This window comes from Schistocerca nitens, chromosome 12 (genome assembly GCF_023898315.1).
Source record: "Schistocerca nitens isolate TAMUIC-IGC-003100 chromosome 12, iqSchNite1.1, whole genome shotgun sequence".
NCBI lineage: Eukaryota > Metazoa > Arthropoda > Insecta > Orthoptera > Acrididae > Schistocerca > Schistocerca nitens.
Window position 1 is genome coordinate 41976529 of NC_064625.1, and position 21232 is coordinate 41997760.

General features: G+C 42.2%; 1 protein-coding gene across 6 annotated transcripts in view; it reads left to right on the forward strand.

Annotated features, from left to right (window-relative positions):
- LOC126215053 (bifunctional purine biosynthesis protein ATIC) overlaps positions 1-21232 on the forward strand; it is a 102504-nt gene that overhangs the window by 77547 nt on the left and 3725 nt on the right. For all 6 annotated transcript variants that reach the window (XM_049941698.1, XM_049941699.1, XM_049941696.1 and 3 more), the window contains exon 10: positions 8745-8905. In XM_049941698.1, the coding sequence (XP_049797655.1) occupies positions 8745-8905 (161 nt within the window). The remainder of the gene's footprint in view (positions 1-8744; positions 8906-21232) is intronic.

Consider the following 21232-nt stretch of genomic DNA (forward strand, 5'->3'; position numbering starts at 1 on the left):
GCATACATATTTAAATTTGAAAAGTTTTGTTTGTATGTTGCAATCTATTGTTGGGATATTTCCCATCCTAGATAATTAAAGGTGTATACCTGCTCCAGTATTTTGCCACTTATCACAATTTTGGATCTTATGTTTTTCCCTAGAAATGCTATTACATTTAATATATGTGGAGAGTCCATGCTGTTCTGCTATACTTCTTAAGGTGTATAGTCTCCTTTGTAAATTATGTTCTCCATGTTGCACAGTAACAACATGTCTGCACATAAAATACTATTTGATCTATACTGCAGTTAGAGCATTATACTGGAAAATTTGTTTTCATAATATAGTGATCTCCTGACCTCGTCCACATAGGTATTAAAAAATGTTGGGGAGAGGTGGCAACCTTGTGTCACTCGTATGTTTTTACTGGTGTCGTTTGTTGCTTCCCTGTGTCTGTAAACTCTGTAGTGTTTTGATATAGGCTTCTGATTGCTTTTAATAGATCATCTGGTCGCTGTTAAGGCTGTGAAATGCCTTTTGAAAACTAGGCAATGAGAGTTTCCAGATTGAATTCCCTTCAGTTCTCAATCATTTTTTTACTAAGAAATTTCATCTGCTGTAGAGTGGCACTGTCTAAATCCCATCTTTTTGTTGCTGACAGTAGTCTCTGCTATGTCCTTAATCCTACTATTGATTGTTCTGGAGCCCACATATTGCCAAGGCTGTTCAGACTACACTGCAGAAGTTTTTCTAGGAAGCATTAACATGTCCTCCACACATTTCCAAGCTCTCCACATGTTGTTTCATAATAGAAATAATTCAAAAGCCAAGATCACTTAAATACTGTTTACTGGATAACTGGTTTCAACACACTAAAGGTGCCATCATCGGATCTGTGAAGATATAACATTACAGGTTTGAGGGAGGGCTTACACGAGTTACACTATATACATTACTTTTAGTACAGTACCACATACCTGAGTGTAGCTTAACATTTATAAACCATTTGGATATAACGATACATAGGGCAGACCAGCTGATATAAAATCATTGTCACAAAAAATAAAAAAACAACTGCCCTCGTGGTCATTCTTTCCCATCAGATATGTAAAACTGAAGTCACAAGATAAAACTATTTGGTACATTCCTTAATTTCATGTGCCTATACAGGTTTTTATAGTCGGTCCGTACTACGTTCATAATGAGTGTATAGATGGTGAGAGCACGTTAGTACTTCTTCAGCGTTTACAATACCTAAAACCGTAGTGCCCAGGCAGGTAAAGCCCAGCATACAGATTTTAATCACTCATCACATTGTATCTAAGTCGTGTTATGAACTATGTGTAAATTCCTGACTTCCATATGTGCATAAGGGTAAATGATAATATGTAGTTTTGTATGGCACTAATATGGATAATGCCTTTGCTTCAGATGTTTTTACTCTGTAATTGACGTACTTTATAGTATGCATAGTATGTGTAGTATGTACATTAAGTGTACGTGAAAGTGTTCTTTGCATTGGTATTTGATTATCAGTAACAGTAAAGTTGTATTGTAGTAGTATTGAGTGGTTATACTGTGGCACTGTGTGTGCACTGCTTGGACAACGCTATCTAGTGGCCGGTTGTGAGCCACTAGAATCGCAGCAGGTAAACCGGCGCAGAATAGGGCAGTGTGATGCCAACTGTTGTTAGTCGCGTAGCGGTCATGTACCAAATAGATTTATCTTGTGACTTCAGTTTTACATATCTGATGGAGAAGAATGACCACGAGAGCAGTTGTTTTTTACTTTTTGTGACAATTATTTTATATCAGCTGGTCTGCCCTATGTATCGTTATATCAAAATGGTTTATAAATGTTAAGTTACACTCAGGTATGTGGTACTGTACTAATAGTAATGTATATAGTGTAACTCATGTAAGCCCTCCCTCAAACCTGTCGTGTTATATCTTCACAGATCCGATGATGGCACGTTTAGTGTGTCGAAACTGGTTATCCAGTAAGTAGTACTTAAGCAATCTTGGCTTTTGAATTATTTCTACAACAGAGTGATTACCTCACTACGCACTATGTATTCACTGCAAAATTGTTTCATAATTTTGGAGGAGGAGGAGGATGGGTGGGTGGGTGGGTGGGTGGGTGGGTGGGTGGATGAACAAATGAGTGAACTGAATGTTTCCACTGAAAGCTGTGTGCAACAAAATCTAACACCATGATCTCAATTGCTGCATCTGGGAACACTAAATATTGCAAAATAATGTTTGAGGCACCATGATTTTCTTTATATTTACTCAAACTTTACAAAATGGTTTTCCTTCTTTATGAGATGATCATTATTTCTGTTCTCATGCTATGGAGGATGATCTGCTATTCTCATGCTATGGAGGCTTTTAATTAATTTCAGGATTGTTAATGAATGATTTTCAGGAATGATAATATGAATACAATGAAGTTTGGATACTCCGTCAATATAATATTGTATAATGCTCTATGCATTAACTTGCACAAAATATTTAACATAACATTTGTTCTGACACACCTCATGCCAGTCATGTAACTATCCGTTAATTCAATAAAAAATGAATAACAGTTATGCAGAATTCTTCGTTAAACTTCACTCAGTTGTCTCGTACACAAAAGTACTGTGCTTTTTCCTGCCACTTTCTACAATCACTGTTGGATGCTGTTTAGTTTATTCTACTGTTTTATAGAGGTTACTTTGGCATGTTAATGGATTATTCTATCACTTCATGGTAGAAGTACTCCATACTTAAAAATGATAAATATGGTTGTTCTGCAGTAATTTATTTTGGTAACCGCTTTTTGGCTTACAAGCCCATAATCAAATGGTAACTGTTATTCATGTACATTGCTTTTCTATCACATCAAACAAAGATGATGTGACTTACCAAATGAAAGTGCTGGCAGGTCGACAGACACACAAACATACACACAAAATTCAAGCTTTCGCAACAAACTGTTGCCTCATCCCTCTTTCCTGATGTGTGTATGTTTGTGTTTGTTTGTGTGTCTGTCGACCTGCCAGCACTTTCATTTGGTAAGTCACATCATCTTTGTTTTTAGATATATTTTTCCTACGTGGAATGTGTTGTGGCGTAACAAGCTAGTCACGCCACACTGAGGAGGAAGCCGAAAGGCACGCGTACAACACACGCCGACTGGCGTCAAGTCTGGAACAGGATACGTAATGACTGCTATAAAGAAAATACGTATCTTTGGAATATACTTAACCTTTAATGCTTCCTTTGGTACATCTCTCTTGACTATACAAATGAGACTCGTAAGATACATGCACTGTTACAATTGGCGCCTTGCTAAGTCGTAGCCATTAACTTAGCTGAAGGCTATTCTAACTGTCTCTCGGCAAATGAGAGCAAAGGCTTCGTCAGTATAGTCGCTAGCAACGTCGTCGTACAACTGGGACGAGTTCTCGTACGTCTCTCGAGACCTGCCGTGTGGTGGCGCTCGGTCTGCGATCACACAGTGGCGACACGCGGGTCCGACATGTACTAATGGACCGCGGCCGATTTAAGCTACCACCTAGCAAGTGTGGTGTCTGGCAGTGACACCACATTCCTCCCCCGCAAATCGGCGAACGGTCGTGTTATAAGGCTTCCGCCCGCCGTGGGGAGGACCCCATGTCGACGTATGCGATGAGGTGGGGAGCCTAACAACAGGCGAGGCTGTGCCACCCGCACCCGGCCATTCGGTCCGAGGGGAGCTAGGAAACGCCTGAAAACCTAGTCCAGGGTGCACGTCAACATGCGGTGTATGCGCCCGTAGAGAGACAGGAGGGGCCGAAGGGTCGACCTCCATGTGGTCGGGGCACCCGACGGGCGAAGACGACATCTGGTCCGGAGCGGGCAAGAGTTCCATGGCGGAGGACATCTGGTCACGGGAAGCGAGCGGCGGCGCGTGACCCAGGGAGGCGCTTGGCGGCTGCAGCGAAGCGTCCACTGCGGGCGGCTGCGGCGGCGGCGCGACGCCATGGGGCAAAATGGAAGGCAGCGTCGGTAACACCTGGGGATGAGGCGAGCCAGTAGATGGGTCCTCAGGGCGCTGACCGGACGGCACCGTCGCTGAAAGCAGACGGGGAGCGGCAGAACCCAGGCGACGACAGAGGCGCAGCTGATTGACATGCCGACGCGCCTCACCAGAGGCCCCCAAAACCAAATACATCGCGCGGCCGAGGCAGCGAAGAATGCGCCCTGCGAGCCAACGCCGTGAACCGCGATAGTTGCGATAGAAAACAACGTCGCCTGGAGCAAAAGCAGGAGTCTGCCGCTGCACAGGAACCTGATGCGGCGGATGCAGCAAAGACATCAAGGTTCGATGAGGACGACCATGGAGCAACTCAGCCGGCGAGCGACCATCGCGGGGCTGAGAGCGATACGAGGACAAAAAGAGCAACAATGCGTCCTCCCTAGAATGCGACTCTTTCAACTTCAACATCTGTGACTTGAAAGTCCGGACCAATCGTTCAGCGGCACCGATTGACTGAGGCGAAAACGGCGCGGATGTCTGAATACCATTGGCCTTGCAGAATGACTGAAATTCTGCGGACATGAATTGTGGGCCATTGTCGGAAACAATAGTCTGGGGAAGACCTTCAATGCAAAAAATAGCGGACAACGCTTGGATGGTGGCAGATGACGTCGTGGAAGACATCCGGACAACAAAAGGAAACTTACTGAAGGAATCCACCACAACCAACCATCGAGCATTCCAGAATGGACCAGCAAAATCGATGTGCAAGCGTTGCCAAGGGGAAGTGGCTGTCGGCCATGCAAAGAATTTCCGCGGCAGGGCGGATTGTTGTTTGGCACACGCCACGCAAGAAGAGCACATATTCGTAATCGCAGCATCGATTCCGAACCAAGTACAGTGCTGACAAGCAAGTTGTTTCGTACGCACTATACCCCAATATCCTTGGTGAAGAAGCCGTAAGACAGAGGACTGTAACGAACGTGGGACCACGACTCTGGATTGATCATTATCAGAACGCAACAGCAAAACACCACGTCGTACAAAAAGTCTCCCCTTGTGAGCAAAAAATTGGCGAACCAATGGATCCTCGATCCGTGACTTTGACAAGGGCCATTGCGTAGCAACAAAACGCAAAACAGTAGCAAGGACAGGGTCAGCAGCTGTGGTTGTAGCGACACGACGAAAATCAATCGGAAACGATTCGACCACGTCATCGGTTTCCGAATCAATGAACATGCAAGCAAGTTCGGAGAATCGAATGCTTTATCCTCAGCAACAGGCAAACGGGACAACGCATCAGCGTTTCCGTGCTTAGCAGTGGACCGATACAAGATATCGTAGCGGTACTGCGAGAGGAAAAGAGACCAGCGAATGAATTTCTGCGCTGTACGTGGAGGTACAGGCTTGTTCGGATGAAAAAGCGATGTCAAAGGTTTGTGGTCTGTGATGATGGTTAAAGTGACGACCATACAAGAAATCATGGAACTTAGTAACACCAAACACGAGAGCTAAAGCTTCTTTCTCTATCTGGGAATAATTGCGTTGCGCAGACGAGAGCAATTTTGAAGCAAAGGCAAGAGGACGATCATGCGATCCATCTTTGTGCGCAAGCACAGCACCGATCCCGAATTCCGATGCATCGACCATCAACAAAAGTGGTTTCTGGGGATCGAATGGCGTAAGGCAAGTCCTGTATGGCACGGAGGTGCTCTGGACTCGGATGTATGCCTTGGGCATTTATGACATGGCCCAGATATGGTAAGTCACGAGCAAAAAACACACATTTTGTCCTTCCTCAAGCGAAGACCATGTTGTCGCAAGACCTGAAATAACGTTCGTAGGTTGGCTAAATGTTCGGCTTCTGTCTTTCCGGAGATCACAATATCGTCCAGATAGTTCGCAGCAGTAGGGACCGACGCACAAACAGTTTGTAAATATTGCTGAAACAATGCAGGGGCGGATGCACACCCGAATGGCAGTCTTTTGAATCGGTACAATCCAAGATGCGTGTTAACCACCAAGATGCGCTGGGATTCTTCGTCCACCGGTATTTGCAAGTACGCATCTGCTAGGTCCAATTTCGAAAAGTATTTACCCGGGCACAGTTTATCAAAAAGATCTTCTGGGCGGGGCAAAGGAAAAGTCGCAGTCACAAGTTGTGGGTTCACAGTTGCCTTGAAATCCACGCAAAGTCTCAATTTTCCGGAAGGTTTTGGCAAAATTACTAAGGGTGAGGCCCAGAGAGAAGCCTGCACACGTTCAATTACACCTTGAGATTCTAAACCGTGTAACGTTCTTGCGACCTCATCACGCAATGCGTGGGGAACATTGCGCGCTCTGAAAAATTTCGGTTGCGCGTCCACTTTGAGTTCCAAATGTGCTTCATAGTTCTTAGCGCAACCAAGGCCCGGTGCAAAAATGTCTGCAAATTCCTCACATAGATTAGAAACACTGGCGGAAGGCACAGTCTGATTCACTGAGAGGACCTGATTTACTATTGACAAGTTAAACAACTGAAATAAATCTAAACTAAACAAGTTCACTGCCGTAGAAGAACGAAGAACGTAAAATGACACAAGTTTTGTTTGTCCCTTGTATGTGGCAAGAAGGCTGCACTGTCCTAACACAGATATCTGCTGTCCTGAGTAACTATTGAGCTGAACATTTGCGGCACGCAACGGAGGTTTGCCCAGTTGTTTGTACGTGTCTTGATTGAGCAATGAAACTGCAGCTCCGGTATCGAGCTGGAAGGATATCACTTTGCCTCCAAAGTCTAAGTCTACAAAAAGTTTATTGTCCTGCTGACGACAAGAGCGACTTTCACGTGCAATTTGAACTGATACAGGTACAGAAGCACGTGCGACTTTACGGGAGCTCCAGCGACGTCGACGCACACTTTCTGTGGGACGAACACAGTCACTGTTAGATAAAGTGGCACTGGACGGGGTGGAATTAATGACATGAATGTCCATGGGCAAAGGTCCACGAGCCTGATTGTCCCTGGTTCGATTCCGGCGCGAAGCAAAGGGCCTGGAATGGTTTTGATTGTCTGATCTTAGCTTTTTCTGGCAAACACTTTGAACATGTCCTTTCTTATGACAGTAAAAGCAAATAGCTTGGCGTGACGGGCAATTGTCACGCGAATGTCTAGTTGCACACCTCGGGCATGATTTGAGCACGGCATTGGCCTGCTTATGCGGCACACGTGTTTGCGAGCTAGGCTGCAGCTGCTCGGACGTGCGCGAGGGCCGTTTAACGTCCCGTGCTGCGCGCCCGGTGGGCCGGTTAATGTGACACACTGCTGGCGAAGTTTCAAATGATTCCTGAGCAAAGTCAAGTGTGTCTTGCCTATCTAAAATGTCTATCACTTGTTGAAGGGAGGGATTTACTAGTTTCAAAATCTGTTCCCGTATGCGAACATCAGAAACGTTCTGTGCTATTGCATCACGCACCATATTATCTGAATACGGAAGTCCACATTCACATGCAAAATCACAATCCCTAGTAAGTCCTTGCAATGTTGCAACCCACTCCCTATTAGTCTGACCGGCCGTACGTTTGGTACGAAGGAACGTATACCTTTTGGCAACTACATTAACTGTTTCTTTGAAATAGGCATCTAAAGCAGACAAAATTTCGTCATAGGACAGAGTTGCTATGTCGCGTCGGGGAAACAATTTCACTATCACACAGTAGGTGGACACACCGACACAAGAAAGCAAAAACGGCTGCCGCTCATTACCTTGAATTCTGTATGCGGCTAGATGGAAGCCAAATTGTCGGGACCACTCAGTCCACGACTCGTGGGCTGCGTCAAAACTACGGAAGGACGGTGCAACGGCGTGTTGTGGCTGCGGTAGCGATGAAGCGGCGGCGGCCGCATCGGTTTGCAGCGCACGTTGACCTTGGACGAGCTGTCCAAGGGCATCCAATAACACCTGCGTCTGCTGATTCTGCAAGCGATAAAATTCGGACAGCACATCTGGAGAACGTGGCGAAGCCATGACACAAGTAAATGGAAGCAATGAGAAAGAACAAGATCCTGATTAATCCGCGTCGCCAATGTAGTGGACTGTTCAGGCAGCCAGTCCACAGTGAAGTAGCCGAAAGGGCACGCGTCAACTCACGCCGTCTTGTGTTAAGTCTGGAACAGGATACGTGATGAATGTGATAAAGAAAAGAACGTAGCTACTAGAACACTTAACTTTTATATCGTCCTTTGGTATACAGCATTCTTGATGATACAAGTGAGACTCTTTAGATTCATGAAGTAACTAATGGCGCCTTGCTAGGTCGTAGCCATGGACTTAGCTGAAGGCTATTCTAACTGTCTCTCGGCAAATGAGAGAAAGGCTTCGTCAGTGTAGTCGCTAGCAACGTCGTCGTACAACTGGGACGAGTTCTCGTACGTCTCTCGAGACCTGCCGTGTGGTGGCGCTCGGTCTGTGATCACACAGTGGCGACACGCGGGTCCGACATGTACTAATGGACCGCGGCCGATTTAAGCTACCACCTAGCAAGTGTGGTGTCTGGCAGTGACACCACAGAATGTTTCCCTCGTCGACCTGCCAGCACTTTCATTTGGTAAATCATCTTTGTTTTTGGATATATATATAATCATTTTATTTTGTGGTTTTGTGCTGTGACAATACTGGTAGTTACAGGGTCCTTACTAATTTTGTTTTATATTTGTCAGCTAATAATTCATTATTCATTAAAACCGATATTGTTGATACAATTTTTCATTTTTCAGGTAAAGACATGGAGTATGATGCCTGGGCATCAGTTTATGAAGAGGTTCCCCCATTCCTCACTCAGCAGGAACGTCAGGAGTGGATCAAGCAGTTGAAGTCAGTTGCCCTCAGCTCAGATGCTTTCTTCCCCTTCCGGGACAATGTCGATCGTGCCTACCAGGTGAGTGGCTGGAAGAGGAAAAACTATATTTGATATCAGAAGGTGTAAATGTCCATTGTTATGTCCAATAACATGATTAGAGTTATTTTAAGACAGTGTGCTTGGCTGTTAAGTTTTGGAAAAATCTTAGGCTGTTTTTTTTTTTTTTTACACATGTTGGTTAATACAGTGCTAGTAAAATAAAAAGAGACATCAACTTGAAATTGTCCCTTCCCAATAATACATAAATGCTGTTAGTTTAATTATTAAGATGACTAAAATCATCTTTTGGTGTAAGTGCATTCATTTAGCTGATATGGTGCTTATTTTAGTGCAGCTGATCTCCAAGCATTTGAGAGACGCTTAAAAAAAATACTTTTTTACTACTCACCTGCCGCCAGTTCATTGTTGAATTGATGGCTCATTGAAATGGTGGTTGTCTGTGTAGGTGGAATGTCCCAGTTTAATTTTATGGATGAATAGTTGTTGAAATGTTTGCTTTCAGATATTTATGTCCTTGATCGTACATTGTCAAATAATTTTCATATTATTGCATATTACTGTCTAAGCAAAACAAATGCAATATATTAGGGTGATGAATAAATACGCATGTAATGTCATATGACCAAGAGCATAAGAGCAGTTGGCAGATTTAAAGATGGAAAAATAATGTACTAAACAGCATAGAATGAGTAACCAATTGGGAGAAGTGTGTACTACTGACTTCGTAGAACAACTGCTTGTGACTTGCCAGCTAGCACTGCTACTTTGCATGTTTTTCAGCACAAACTCACAATGTAAGACAATCGCATAAAAATGAATTACAAACTGTTTATAAAGATATAAACATAAACTGCAATTTGTAATGTATACAACAAAAATAGAAACCTATCTGTCATTATGTAGTACAAATTATATTAGCTTTCAAACTGTATGCTTTGATCTACTTTTAAGTAGATCTGACATGAAATTATCAGGATGACTATTTTTCTGGCATTTTTCACATTTTAGAATTTAACACACACAATACTCTTCTGAAAAAGTGTTGCATATACACCTATTAAAGTGTCATCAAATTCTCCAATAGAGAAAGTGGTATCGAAAGATTCATTTCATGCAGTGAGCGCAAATCTCGATATGTTTCATACTTCAGGCAAAACAGTGACCTTTAGGGATTAATGTACAGGTGAGCCACCAGACGTCAGTTATTGTTTACCTTATTGCTAGTTTCACTCTACAAATGAGAGCATCTTCAGGTATTTGACAAAGGAAAACTTAATTGAGAAAGCTAATAAGTTTAGAGTCGGATCTGGTGGCAAATTCATACACCAGGGAGGTGAAATATATACTTTGGAACTATTAGTTCCTTCTTTGGGGAAGACAGAAGTGTAGGATGGGTAAGGTTAAGAAAGAAAAGTAACTCATACTGTGACCAGGATGAGAGTGAGCCATCTGTGTTCTGCTGATGTAAATTTTGATACCAAATGCAGATAAAGTTCAACAATTAGTGGAAGAATTTGATAGAGCATATTTCAAAGAAAGTGTTGTCATGAGACTAATGCCATGTACAATCAACACATTTAAAGAAAATTAGCACATAGCAGCAGTGAAGTGAAAGAACCAGTAGATGGATTTTTGTATTCAGGGCAGATGAGGATGACTTGATGTACGGAAAAAGAGATAAGCATGGAATGGAAGTGACTGTAGTGCTTTTGATAAAATGAATAGTGTTTTCAGAATTACGTTTATGGTCTGCCTGAAAATGAAAACTTGCAATTGGTGTATATTGAAATGTGTCTTTCAGCAATGACGTGCTGTGCTCCATCACACTATAATGTGACCATGTTCTTTCACACATAATTTAGGGGTGAGGTAAACAACTCACTAAATAGTAGAAGTGCTGCATCGTCAACAGGCACCAACCCCCCCCCCCCCCCCCCCCCCACACACACACACACAGAGAGAGAGAGAGAGAGAGAGAGAGAGAGAGAGAGAGAGAGCGCTATGCTGTGCTTTTTGAACACTCGAGGCAGTTGTACAGTGACGGGCCCAGAAGGGGACGAGGTACCCCTCTGACCTGATTGTTGGGAAGAGTGTCATAAAGTCGTTGATTCTCTCCTGAGGCAAGCTGACCCACAACTGGTATAACTGATTCTTCATATCCTGGATACCACACACATTCTATCGGGGAGAGATCTGAGGATCTTAGTGGTCGGAGGAGTACCTCAACATTGAGTGAACCATTCGTAGAGACACATGCTAAATGTGGACGAGCAATATCCTGTTGAAAAATGTCACCACGATACTTTCACGTGAGAGTTAACACGTGCGGACACAAGATGTCCGTAATGTACCATTGTGCCATCAAAGTTTCCGTCACCTGAAATCGTACTTGATGGCTGTCTGCACCATGACACTGGGAGTAACACTACTGGGCCTTACCAAAACAGTAGAAGAATGGGACCTATCCTCAGCTTAACACTGTACTTGCCAACAATGGTCATCTGGTGTAATGCAGAACTTTGATTTGTTAGTGAATGCAGTGTGACATCACTCCTCAGCAGTGTACACTTTGCAGTCATGGTGCCACTTCAAACACAACCATTGGCATTAATTTTGGCTCCTGTATGGGACAGTAATTCCATAATCCAGCTGCTGCTAGTCTTTGGCTAATGGTGTGTGGGATGACACAGAATGTAGCACGGAGTTCGTTACTCATCATGAGGTGGCAGGAACAGACGTGAAGGGGTTACTACCCACTTGCCGCTCAGTATGGTGATCCATCCTTATCGTGCTCAGGTGTCGTTGACAGAGAACCTTGATGACAAACGTACCTGCATTCACATTCCTATGCCGCCCAGCAACCGGGTCACGGTAACGTCCGATTGCACTGCAGATCTGGGTATTGTACGAGTTGACCAGTTGGTCAGATGGACACCCACAATGATGCCCTTTTCAAACTTATCAGGTTCTGATAATGCTGCTTCACACGAGTATGTGACATCTTCTTGTCCTTCACAATGAACGCTTGACATCTGACACTGTCACACCCCTTATATATGCTAGTGGGACTGGAAACAACACTCAAAACACTGTGGTGGCTGTTCTACTGGTTACAGACAGATGCAAATCCTAGCATTTATGTACTCAATGACTTGTATGTATGTGTGTGAAGTTGCATTGACATCTGACGATCTCTCGTGGCTGCTTCACGTTTTTGCTATCGGGCAGTGTATATGTATATATTTTGATTGCATATACTTGCCTGGAATATTTATTATTAGCTTCCAGTAATTATGACAACATACTTGATGATGACATACATTATTGGTTTTGGATTATTTTTTTTTTTTTAATTGGTATAACATCAATGAGACATTAACTTTTTTACCTGATGCTTGAGATACTATTCGTCTTACACTTATATTAAATTATTTTTCATAATCTTTCAAGCGATTGAAAATCCAGGATGGAATAATGACAATATCATGAAAAGGGTAGATTACTACCCATCCTAAAGTGGAGATACTGAGTCACAGATAGGCACAACAAAAAGACTTGAAACAAATAAGTTTTCAGCTAAAAGGCCTTCTTCCGAATTAGACTACACACACACACACACACCCCATTGCTACATGGTCAGTAGCAACATTCCCTTTCATAATATTGTTACATTCCATCCCGGATTTTCCACTGTTAGATCTAATTTCTCATATCTTATCTTCGTGGCCCTTACGCGCGATATTTGTTGACAGTAGAATCTTTCGGCAGTCAGCTTCAAATGCTGGTTTTCTAAATTTTCTCAATAGTGTTTCTTGAAAAGAATGTCCTCTTCCCTCCAGGGTCTTTCATTTGAGTTCCTGAAGCATGTCCGTAACAAGTTTTGTTCAAACCTGCTGGTAACAAATCTAGCAGCCCGCTATTTAATGCCTTCTTTCAATCCGATCTGGTACGGATCCCAAACACTCGTGCAGTACTCAAGAATAGGTCACATCAGCGTCTTATATGCAGTTTCCTTTACAGATGAACCACTCTTTCCTAAAATTCTCCCAGTAAACCGAAGTTGAACATTTGCCTTCCCTCCCCCAGTTTCCAGATGCTTGTTTCACCTCATATCACATTGCAATGCTACACCCAGATGTTTAAATGACTTGACTGTGTCAAGCAGGACACTGGTAATACTGTATCAGAACATTACAGGTTTGTTCTTCCTACTCATCTGCATTAACTTACATTTTTCCATATTTAGTTCTAGCTGCCATTCATCACAACAACTGGAAATTTTGTATAAGTAGTGTTGTATCTTCTTACAGTCACTAAACTTCGGCACACAATTGTACGGCAAACAACCATAGACTGCTGCAGACCCTGTCTGCCAAATCGTTTATGTATATAGAGAACAGCGGTCAAGTAACACTTCCCTGGGGCACTCCTGACGATACCTTTGTCTCTGATGGGCACACACTGTTGAGGACAATATACTGGGTTCTATTATTTAAAAAGTGTTTGACTGTGAACTTATTCCATATGCTCGTAGCTTCATTAACAGCTTGCAATGGGGGCACTGTGTCAAATGCTGTCCAGAAATCTAGAAATATGAAATCTGCCTGTTGCTCTTCATCCATAGTTTTCAGTATGTCGTGAGAAAAGGGCAAGCTGAGTTTCGCATGAGTGATGCTGTCCAAAACCGTGCTGATTCATGGATAAGTTTCTTAGCCTCAAGAAAGTTTATTATAGTCAGACTGAGAATGTGTTCAAGGATTCTGCAGCAAACAGAAGTTAGGCATATTGGTCTATAATTTTGCGGGTCCATTCTTTTACCTTTCTTATGTGTTGGAGTCACCTGCTCTTTTTTCCAGTCACTTGGTACTTTGTGTGGAGTGATAGATACACTATAAATGCAAGCTAGGTAAAGGGCCAATGCTGCAGAGTATTCTGTTCAAAATTAAACTGGAATTCCATCCGGACCAAGTGATTTATTTCTTTTCAAATCTTTCAGTGGCATTTTGATGACATGCTGCTTTGACGCCATGTCAGATTCGATGTTTTCATGTCTTTTCTACTAGAGTACAATTACTTACCACTCATTCTTACTTGAAAAACAAAACTGTTTACTATAAATCACAAATAAACTATCAGAAGTCATTACTGCCCAAAAAAATAAAGATTCGAAGTGAAAAAATTGTCATATGCTGAGCTAACGTATTATTGTTTTCAAATGCTTCTAACTATACCCTGACACTACAGGGGGTATCGAGATGGGGCAGGTGGGCCGTTTCGGGTTATCTGAGGTGCTAGAGGAGCAGCTTGGAATTTCATAGAACCTGAAGAGAGAAATGGGACATTATGTGAAATTATTGATGGGATGTTAAAATAAATATAGGTTGAAAATTTCCTTATGAAGATTGATGGCTTAATGTAAATGTTGGCTAATGACTGAGATGTTGCATAAAATATCTTGAATAGAATGGCCTTCTCCATACAGATCAGCACAGATTTAGAAAACACCGATGATGCAGAATCTGACTCGGATCGAGAAAATCAGGTGAATACAGTATTTCTTATTTCCAAAAATCATTAGACTCTTTACCAAGCCAGTTTCATTAATAAAAGTGTGATTTCATGGGTATCAAACAAAATTTGTGACTGGGTTGAGGATATCTTGGTTGGCAGGACATAGCAAGTTATCTCAGATGGAGAGTCATCAACAGAAGGAGAAGTAACTTCAGCCAATGCCCCAGGGAAGTGTGTTATGGCCTGTGCTGTTCATATTGTACATCAGTGACCCTGCAGATGATATTGGAAGCAACCGCAGGTTTTTTGCAAATGACACAGTTATCTATAATGAACTATTTGTCTGCACAAGTATCTGGACGATCTTGATAAGATTTTGAAGTGGTGCAAAGGTTAGCATCTTGCTGTAAAAGGACAGAAATGTAAAACAGTACACTTAAAGAAACAGAAAAATGCAGTATCTGACGACTATAATTCCCCGAGTCACTGTCGGAATCGGACGGTCGTACAAATACCTGGGTGTAACAGTTTCTCGAGATATGAAATGGAATGATAACGTAGGCTCAGTTGTAGGGAAACTAGGTCACAGACTGCAGTTCAGTGGTGGAATACTGGGGAATTCCAGTCAGTAAACAAAGGAGACTGTATACAAAATCTCTCGTACGATTAATCCTAGAATATTACTCGAGTGTGTGGGACACAAACTAAATAGGACTAACAGAGGCTATTGCATGCATACAGAGAAGGGCAGCATGACTGGCCATAAGCTCACCCGACAAAAAATTGGTCACCCTTAGAGAAATAGTTTCGAGCAACAGTTAATACAATATATTTCCTCCCCTGGACTTAATAATGACTTGACTCAATAAGGAAGTGAGTGCACAAGGATGTGCAGGTATGCTGTGTATAGGTTAATCCACTTGCTGAGATTTGATCTCGCAGTCGCACCAAACTGTGAGGATGTTGATGTCTGAGTTTTACCCACTGTTTCGATGCGTCCCACAGATTTTCTAAGAGGTTCGAGTTGTGTGATTTTGCAGGCCAGTCAAGGCGTAATATGATGGGGGAATGTTCAGAAAACCAGTCACATATTCTCCCAGCCCAGTGAACTTTGTTTTTGTGATCTATAGGTGCCTGTGTGAGCAATGGCCTCCTGTGAGATGGCGGACTCAAATGTTCGTCCTGTGCAGTTCCTCTCACTGTGTTGTCTCGTTAATATTTGGGGGTGGTCCATTCTTCACTGCCTGCAGCAATTCCCGTCAGGTTTGGAAGCAGTTTTAATTCAGGAGACCTGAAACGTGTTTCCTGTCCCTCTGTCAGGTTTCTGACCACAATTCAGTGTCGTGCATTGTGGCTGTGTGTGTTACACCGCTTCTTGTAGACACATTGGACAGTCCACTGCGAAGCACCAACAAATGCAGCGACGTTACACACCGTGTGGTTATGGTCACGACCAAATGTGATTGCCCTGCTTTGCCACTTTGTCATGTCCTTACATTTACTCGTGTTTGCTGCTGCCTTATGCTCACTTCGAGGCAGCATGTGCATGTTGAGCATGTAACTCGATTACTGTGCCATCTGTAAAGGCGTAACGATTCATTTGTGCATGCCCTCTGAGGTGACTAGTTCGTTTGTATGGTGAGCTTACGTTTGTTTCTCTCACAGGAGAGACTCGCAGGAATTTTTAAAAGCTTGAATTGGTTTTCTCTTGAAGACAGATGCATACTGCGAGCCTGAGAGCCTACTTACAAAACTTTAATAATTGTTATTCATCTACAGGATTACTTGGCAATTCACAGGTGAGTGCCTGGCATAGGGTTTATCGACCCACCTTTGAGCTTCTTCTCTACCGTTTCACTCTTGAACAGCACATGAGAAAAATTGACACTTAAATCTTTCCATGTGAGCTCTGATTTCTCTTATTTTACTACAATGATCATTTATCCCTATATAGATGGGTGCCAGCAAAATATTTTCACACTGTAAGGAGGAAGTTAGTGATTAAAATTTTGCAGCGAAAAATTCCTTTGTTTTAATGATTGCCACCCCAATTCATGTATCATATCCATGTTATAAATACAAAATCAAATAGGGGTAATGCAGGAGTCGGTTTAATAATGAATAAAAACATAGGAGTGCGGGTAAGCTACTAGAAACAGCATAGTGAACACCTTACTGTGGCCAAGATAGACACAAAGCCCATGCCTACTACAGTGGTACAAGTTTATATGCCAACTAGCTCTGCAGATGACGAAGAAATTGAAGAAATGTCTGATGAAATAAAAGAAATTATTCAGATAGTGAAGGGAGATGAAAATTTAATAGTCACGGATGACTGGAATTCGGTAGTAGGAAAAGGGAGAGAAGGAAACGTAGTAGGTGAATATGGATTGGGGCTAAGAAATGAAAGAGGAAGCCGCCTGGTAGAATTTTGCACAGAGCACAACTTAATCATAGCTAACACTTGGTTCAAGAATTATGAAAGAAGGTTGTATACATGGAAGAACCCTGGAAATACTAGAAGGTATCAGATAGATTATATAATGGTAAGACAGAGATTTAGGAACCAGACATTGTAAGACATTTCCAGGGGCAGATGTGGACTCTGACCACAATCTATTGGTTATGACCTGTAGATTAAAACTGAAGAAACTGCAAAAAGGTGGGAATTTAAGGAGATGGGAACTGGATAAACTGACTAAACCAGAGGTTGTACAGAGTTTCAGGGAGAGTATAAGGGAACAATTGACAGGAATGGGGGAAAGAAATACAGTAGAAGGAGAATGGGTAGCTTTGAGGGATGAAGTAGTGAAGGCAGCACAGGATCAAGTAGGTAAAAAGATGAGGGCTAGTAGAAATCCTTGGGTAACAGAAGAAATATTGAATTTATATAATAGAGGGAAACATTCCACGTGGGAAAAATATATCTAAAAACAAAGATGATGTGACTTACCTTACGAAAGCACTGGCAGGACGATAGACACACAAACACACACACAAAATTCAAGCTTTCGCAACAAACTGTTGCCTCATCAGGAAAGAGGGGAAGGAGAGGGAAAGACGAAAGGATGTGTGTTTTAAGGGAGAGGGTAAGGAGTCATTCCAATCCCGGGAGCGGAAAGACTTACCTTAGGGGGGAAAAAAGGACAGGTATACACTCGCGCGCGCGCACACACACACATATCCATCCACACATTTACAGACACAAGCAGACATGTCTGCTTGTGTCTATATGTGTGTGTGTGTGTGTGTGTGTGTGTGTGTGTGTGTGGGCGGGCGCGCGTCCTTTTTTCCCCCTAAGGTAAGTCTTTCCGCTCCCGGGATTGGAATGACTCCTTACCCTCTCCCTTAAAACCCACATCCTTTCGTCTTTCCCTCTCCTTCCCCTCTTTCCTGATGAGGCAACAGTTTGTTGCGAAAGCTTGAATTTTGTGTGTGTGTGTGTGTGTTTGTTTGTGTGTCTATCGTCCTGCCAGCGCTTTCGTTCGGTAAGTCACATCATCTTTGTTTTTAGAAATATTGAATTTAATTGATGAAAGGAGAAAATATAAAAATGCAGTAAATGAAGCAGGCAAAAAGGAATACAAACATCTAAAAAATGATATCGACAGGAAGTGCAAAATGGCTAAGCAGGGATGGCTAGAGGACAAATGTAGAGGCTTATCTCACGAGGGGTAAGATAGATACAGTCTACAGGAAAATTAAAGAGACCTTTGGAGATAAGAGAACCACTTGTATGAATATCAACAGCTCAGATGGAAACCCAGTTCTAAGCAAAGAAGGGGAAGCAGAAAGGTTGAAGGAGTATATAGAGGGTCTATACAAGGGCCATGTACTTGAGGACAATATTATGGAAATGGAAGAGGAGGTAGATGAAGATAAAATGGGATATGCGATACTGCGTGAAGAGTTTGACAGAGCACTGAACGACCTGAGTTGAAACAGGGCCCCGAGAGTACCGTATTTACTCGAATCTAAGCCGCACTTTTTTTCCTGTTTTTGTAATCCAAAAAACCGCCTGCGGCTTAGAATCGAGTGCAACGCAAGCGGAAGTTCTGAAAAATGTTGGTAGGTGCTGCAACTAAATTTTGCCGTCGAATATATGTACCTCTACACAGGCATGGTTTGTAGGCACAAAGATAAATACTGGCGCCAAAACCTCTGCGTCAGTAAATAAATTTAAAAAAGAATGGTGGAAGACGAGCTTTTTTTCTCCGCCCCGAGTTTCGAACACTGCATTTTCATACTTTATCCAATGAAGTAAATACAAATTCCTCTTCGAATGTAGCAGAATTTCAATGTACTACGAAAATCCGACTGGCAAGACTGTTTGGGATGTTTGTCAATATGGCCAACTCTACGTTCTGAATTTTTTCCTACCTGTGAGAAGAGATGGTTGCTAATAGGAACCTGATGAAATGTGAATCACATGCAGTATTCTCTTCACCATAAGGATAATACGAATATAAACATTTTGCCATGTATTCTTTCGTATTTGCTGCTATCTCATTTAAATCCTGTCTGCCTAATAAACTACGAAACTAGAGTGAGACAACAGCAAACGCGGAAGAATATACGCATCGGGTCATGTTTATATTCGTATTATTCTTATGCCTAATAGGGATACAGTCAGAAATGAAGCACGGCAACTGACTAGATTTTTAAATTTAAGATGACTCTAATTTCTGTGCAGAATTTGATGTACTAAAGAAGCGGCCGCAAAAATTTTCAAACGGAGAAAAATTTTCGCCTAACTCTCGTTCAGAACATGTTCTATCATACGCAGTCTATTATTTGGTTCTTGTTGGTCATTATCAAAGAAAGCAGCAGAGTAAGTAACAACAAATAGCAGTCTCTTGCCATTGTTTCGCTAATGAGACGATTCCTCTCTTTTTTTTTTTTTTTTTTTTTATTGTTAGCGGCAGTAGCGCGCACAAAAGCAAGCCATGCCGCGAGCGGCAGACCGTAAACACCCACTATCAGAATGCGACAAACAATGCATGACACCGTACAGTAATGCATTTTCAGCTTAGTGACGTAAACATCTATAACAAAGAAAACGGCACTTATGAGAACAAAGCAAAATAAGCAATCGATTCAAACCAGACGAAGCACATGAAAAAGGAAGGGTACCCATATAAATACGGATGGAGCGCCTGACGCATAGCAATGGCTACCCGGTAAAGCTTAACCGCTAAGCTTAAGACTTGAACCAATCTACTGTAGCTGTATCGTCATTCAGTCGACCTAAATTTTGTCTCATATTACAGTGGATCAACTTTGTTTCGATTTGGAGGTGCGGCCTAGAACTTTTCTCTCCCCTTGAATTTCGAGTCTCAAATTTCAGGTGCGGCTTAGATTCGGGAATTTTTTTTTTTTTTTTTTTCCTTTATTTCGAGTCTCATTTTTCAGGTGCGGCTTACATTCGAGTGCGGCTTAGATTTGAGTAAATACGGTAGGCAACATTCCATTAGAACTATTGACGGCCTTAGGAGAGCCAGCCCTGACAAAACTCTACCATCTGGTGAGCAAGATGTATGAGACAGGCGAAATACCGTCAAACTTCAAGAAGAATATAATAATTCCAATACCAAAGAAAGCAGGTGTTGACAGATGTGAAAATTACCGAACTATCAGTTTAATAAGTCACAGCTGCAAAATACTAATGCGAATTCTTTACAGACGAATGGAAAATCTGGTAGAAGCCGACCTTTGGGAAGATCGGTTTTGATTCCGTAGAAATGTTGGAACACGTGAGGCAATGCTGACCTTACAACTTATCTTAGAAGAAAGATTAAGGAAAGGCAAACCTACGTTTCTAGCATTTGTAGACTTAGAGAAAGCTTTTGACAATGTTGACTGGAATACTCTCTTTCAAATTCTGAAGGTGGCAGGGGTAAAATACAGGGAGCGAAAGGCTATTTACAATTTGTACAGAAAGCAGATGGCAGTTATAAGAGTTGAGGGACATAAAAGGGAAGCAGTGGTTGGGAAGGGAGTGAGACAGGGTTGTAGCCTCTCCCCTATGTTATTCAGTCTGTATATTGAGCAAGCAGTGAAGGAAACAAGAGAAAAATTCGGAGTAGGTATTAAAATCCATGGAGAAGAAATAAAAACTTTCTGTCAGAGACAGCAAAGGACTTGGAAGAGAAGTTGAACGGAATGGACAGTGTCTTGAAAGGAGGTTATAAAATGAACATCAACAAAAGCAGTACGAGGATAATGGAATGTAGTTGAATTAAATCGGGTGATGCTGAGGTAATTAGATTAGGAAATGAGACACTTAAAGTAGTAAATGAGTTTTGTTGTTTGGGGAGCAAAATAACTGATGATGGTTGAAGTGGAGAGGATATAAAATGTATATTGGCAATGGCAAGGAAAGCGTTTCTGAAGAAGAGAAATTTGTTAACATAACTAATGAGGAGGTATTAAATAAAATTGGGGAGAAAAGGAGTTTGCGGCAAAACTTGACTAGAAGAAGGGATCGATTGGTAGGACATGTTCTGAGGCATCAAGGGATCACCAATTTAGTATTGGAGGGTAGCATGGAGGGTAAAAATCATAGAGGGAGACCAAAAGATGAATATATTAAGCAGATTCAGAAGGATGTAGGCTGCAGTAGGTACTGGGAGATGAAGAAGCTTGCACAGGATAAAGTAGCATGGAGAGCTGCATCAAACCAGTCTCAGGACTGAAAACCACAACAACAACATTGGCTATTTGTCAGTAAATCATTTCCTTAAGGGTAACTCATGATGTTTGAGCACAGTATATCTTCCAAAATCCTACTGCAAATTGATGTTAGTTATATGGATCTGTAATTCAGCAGTTTAC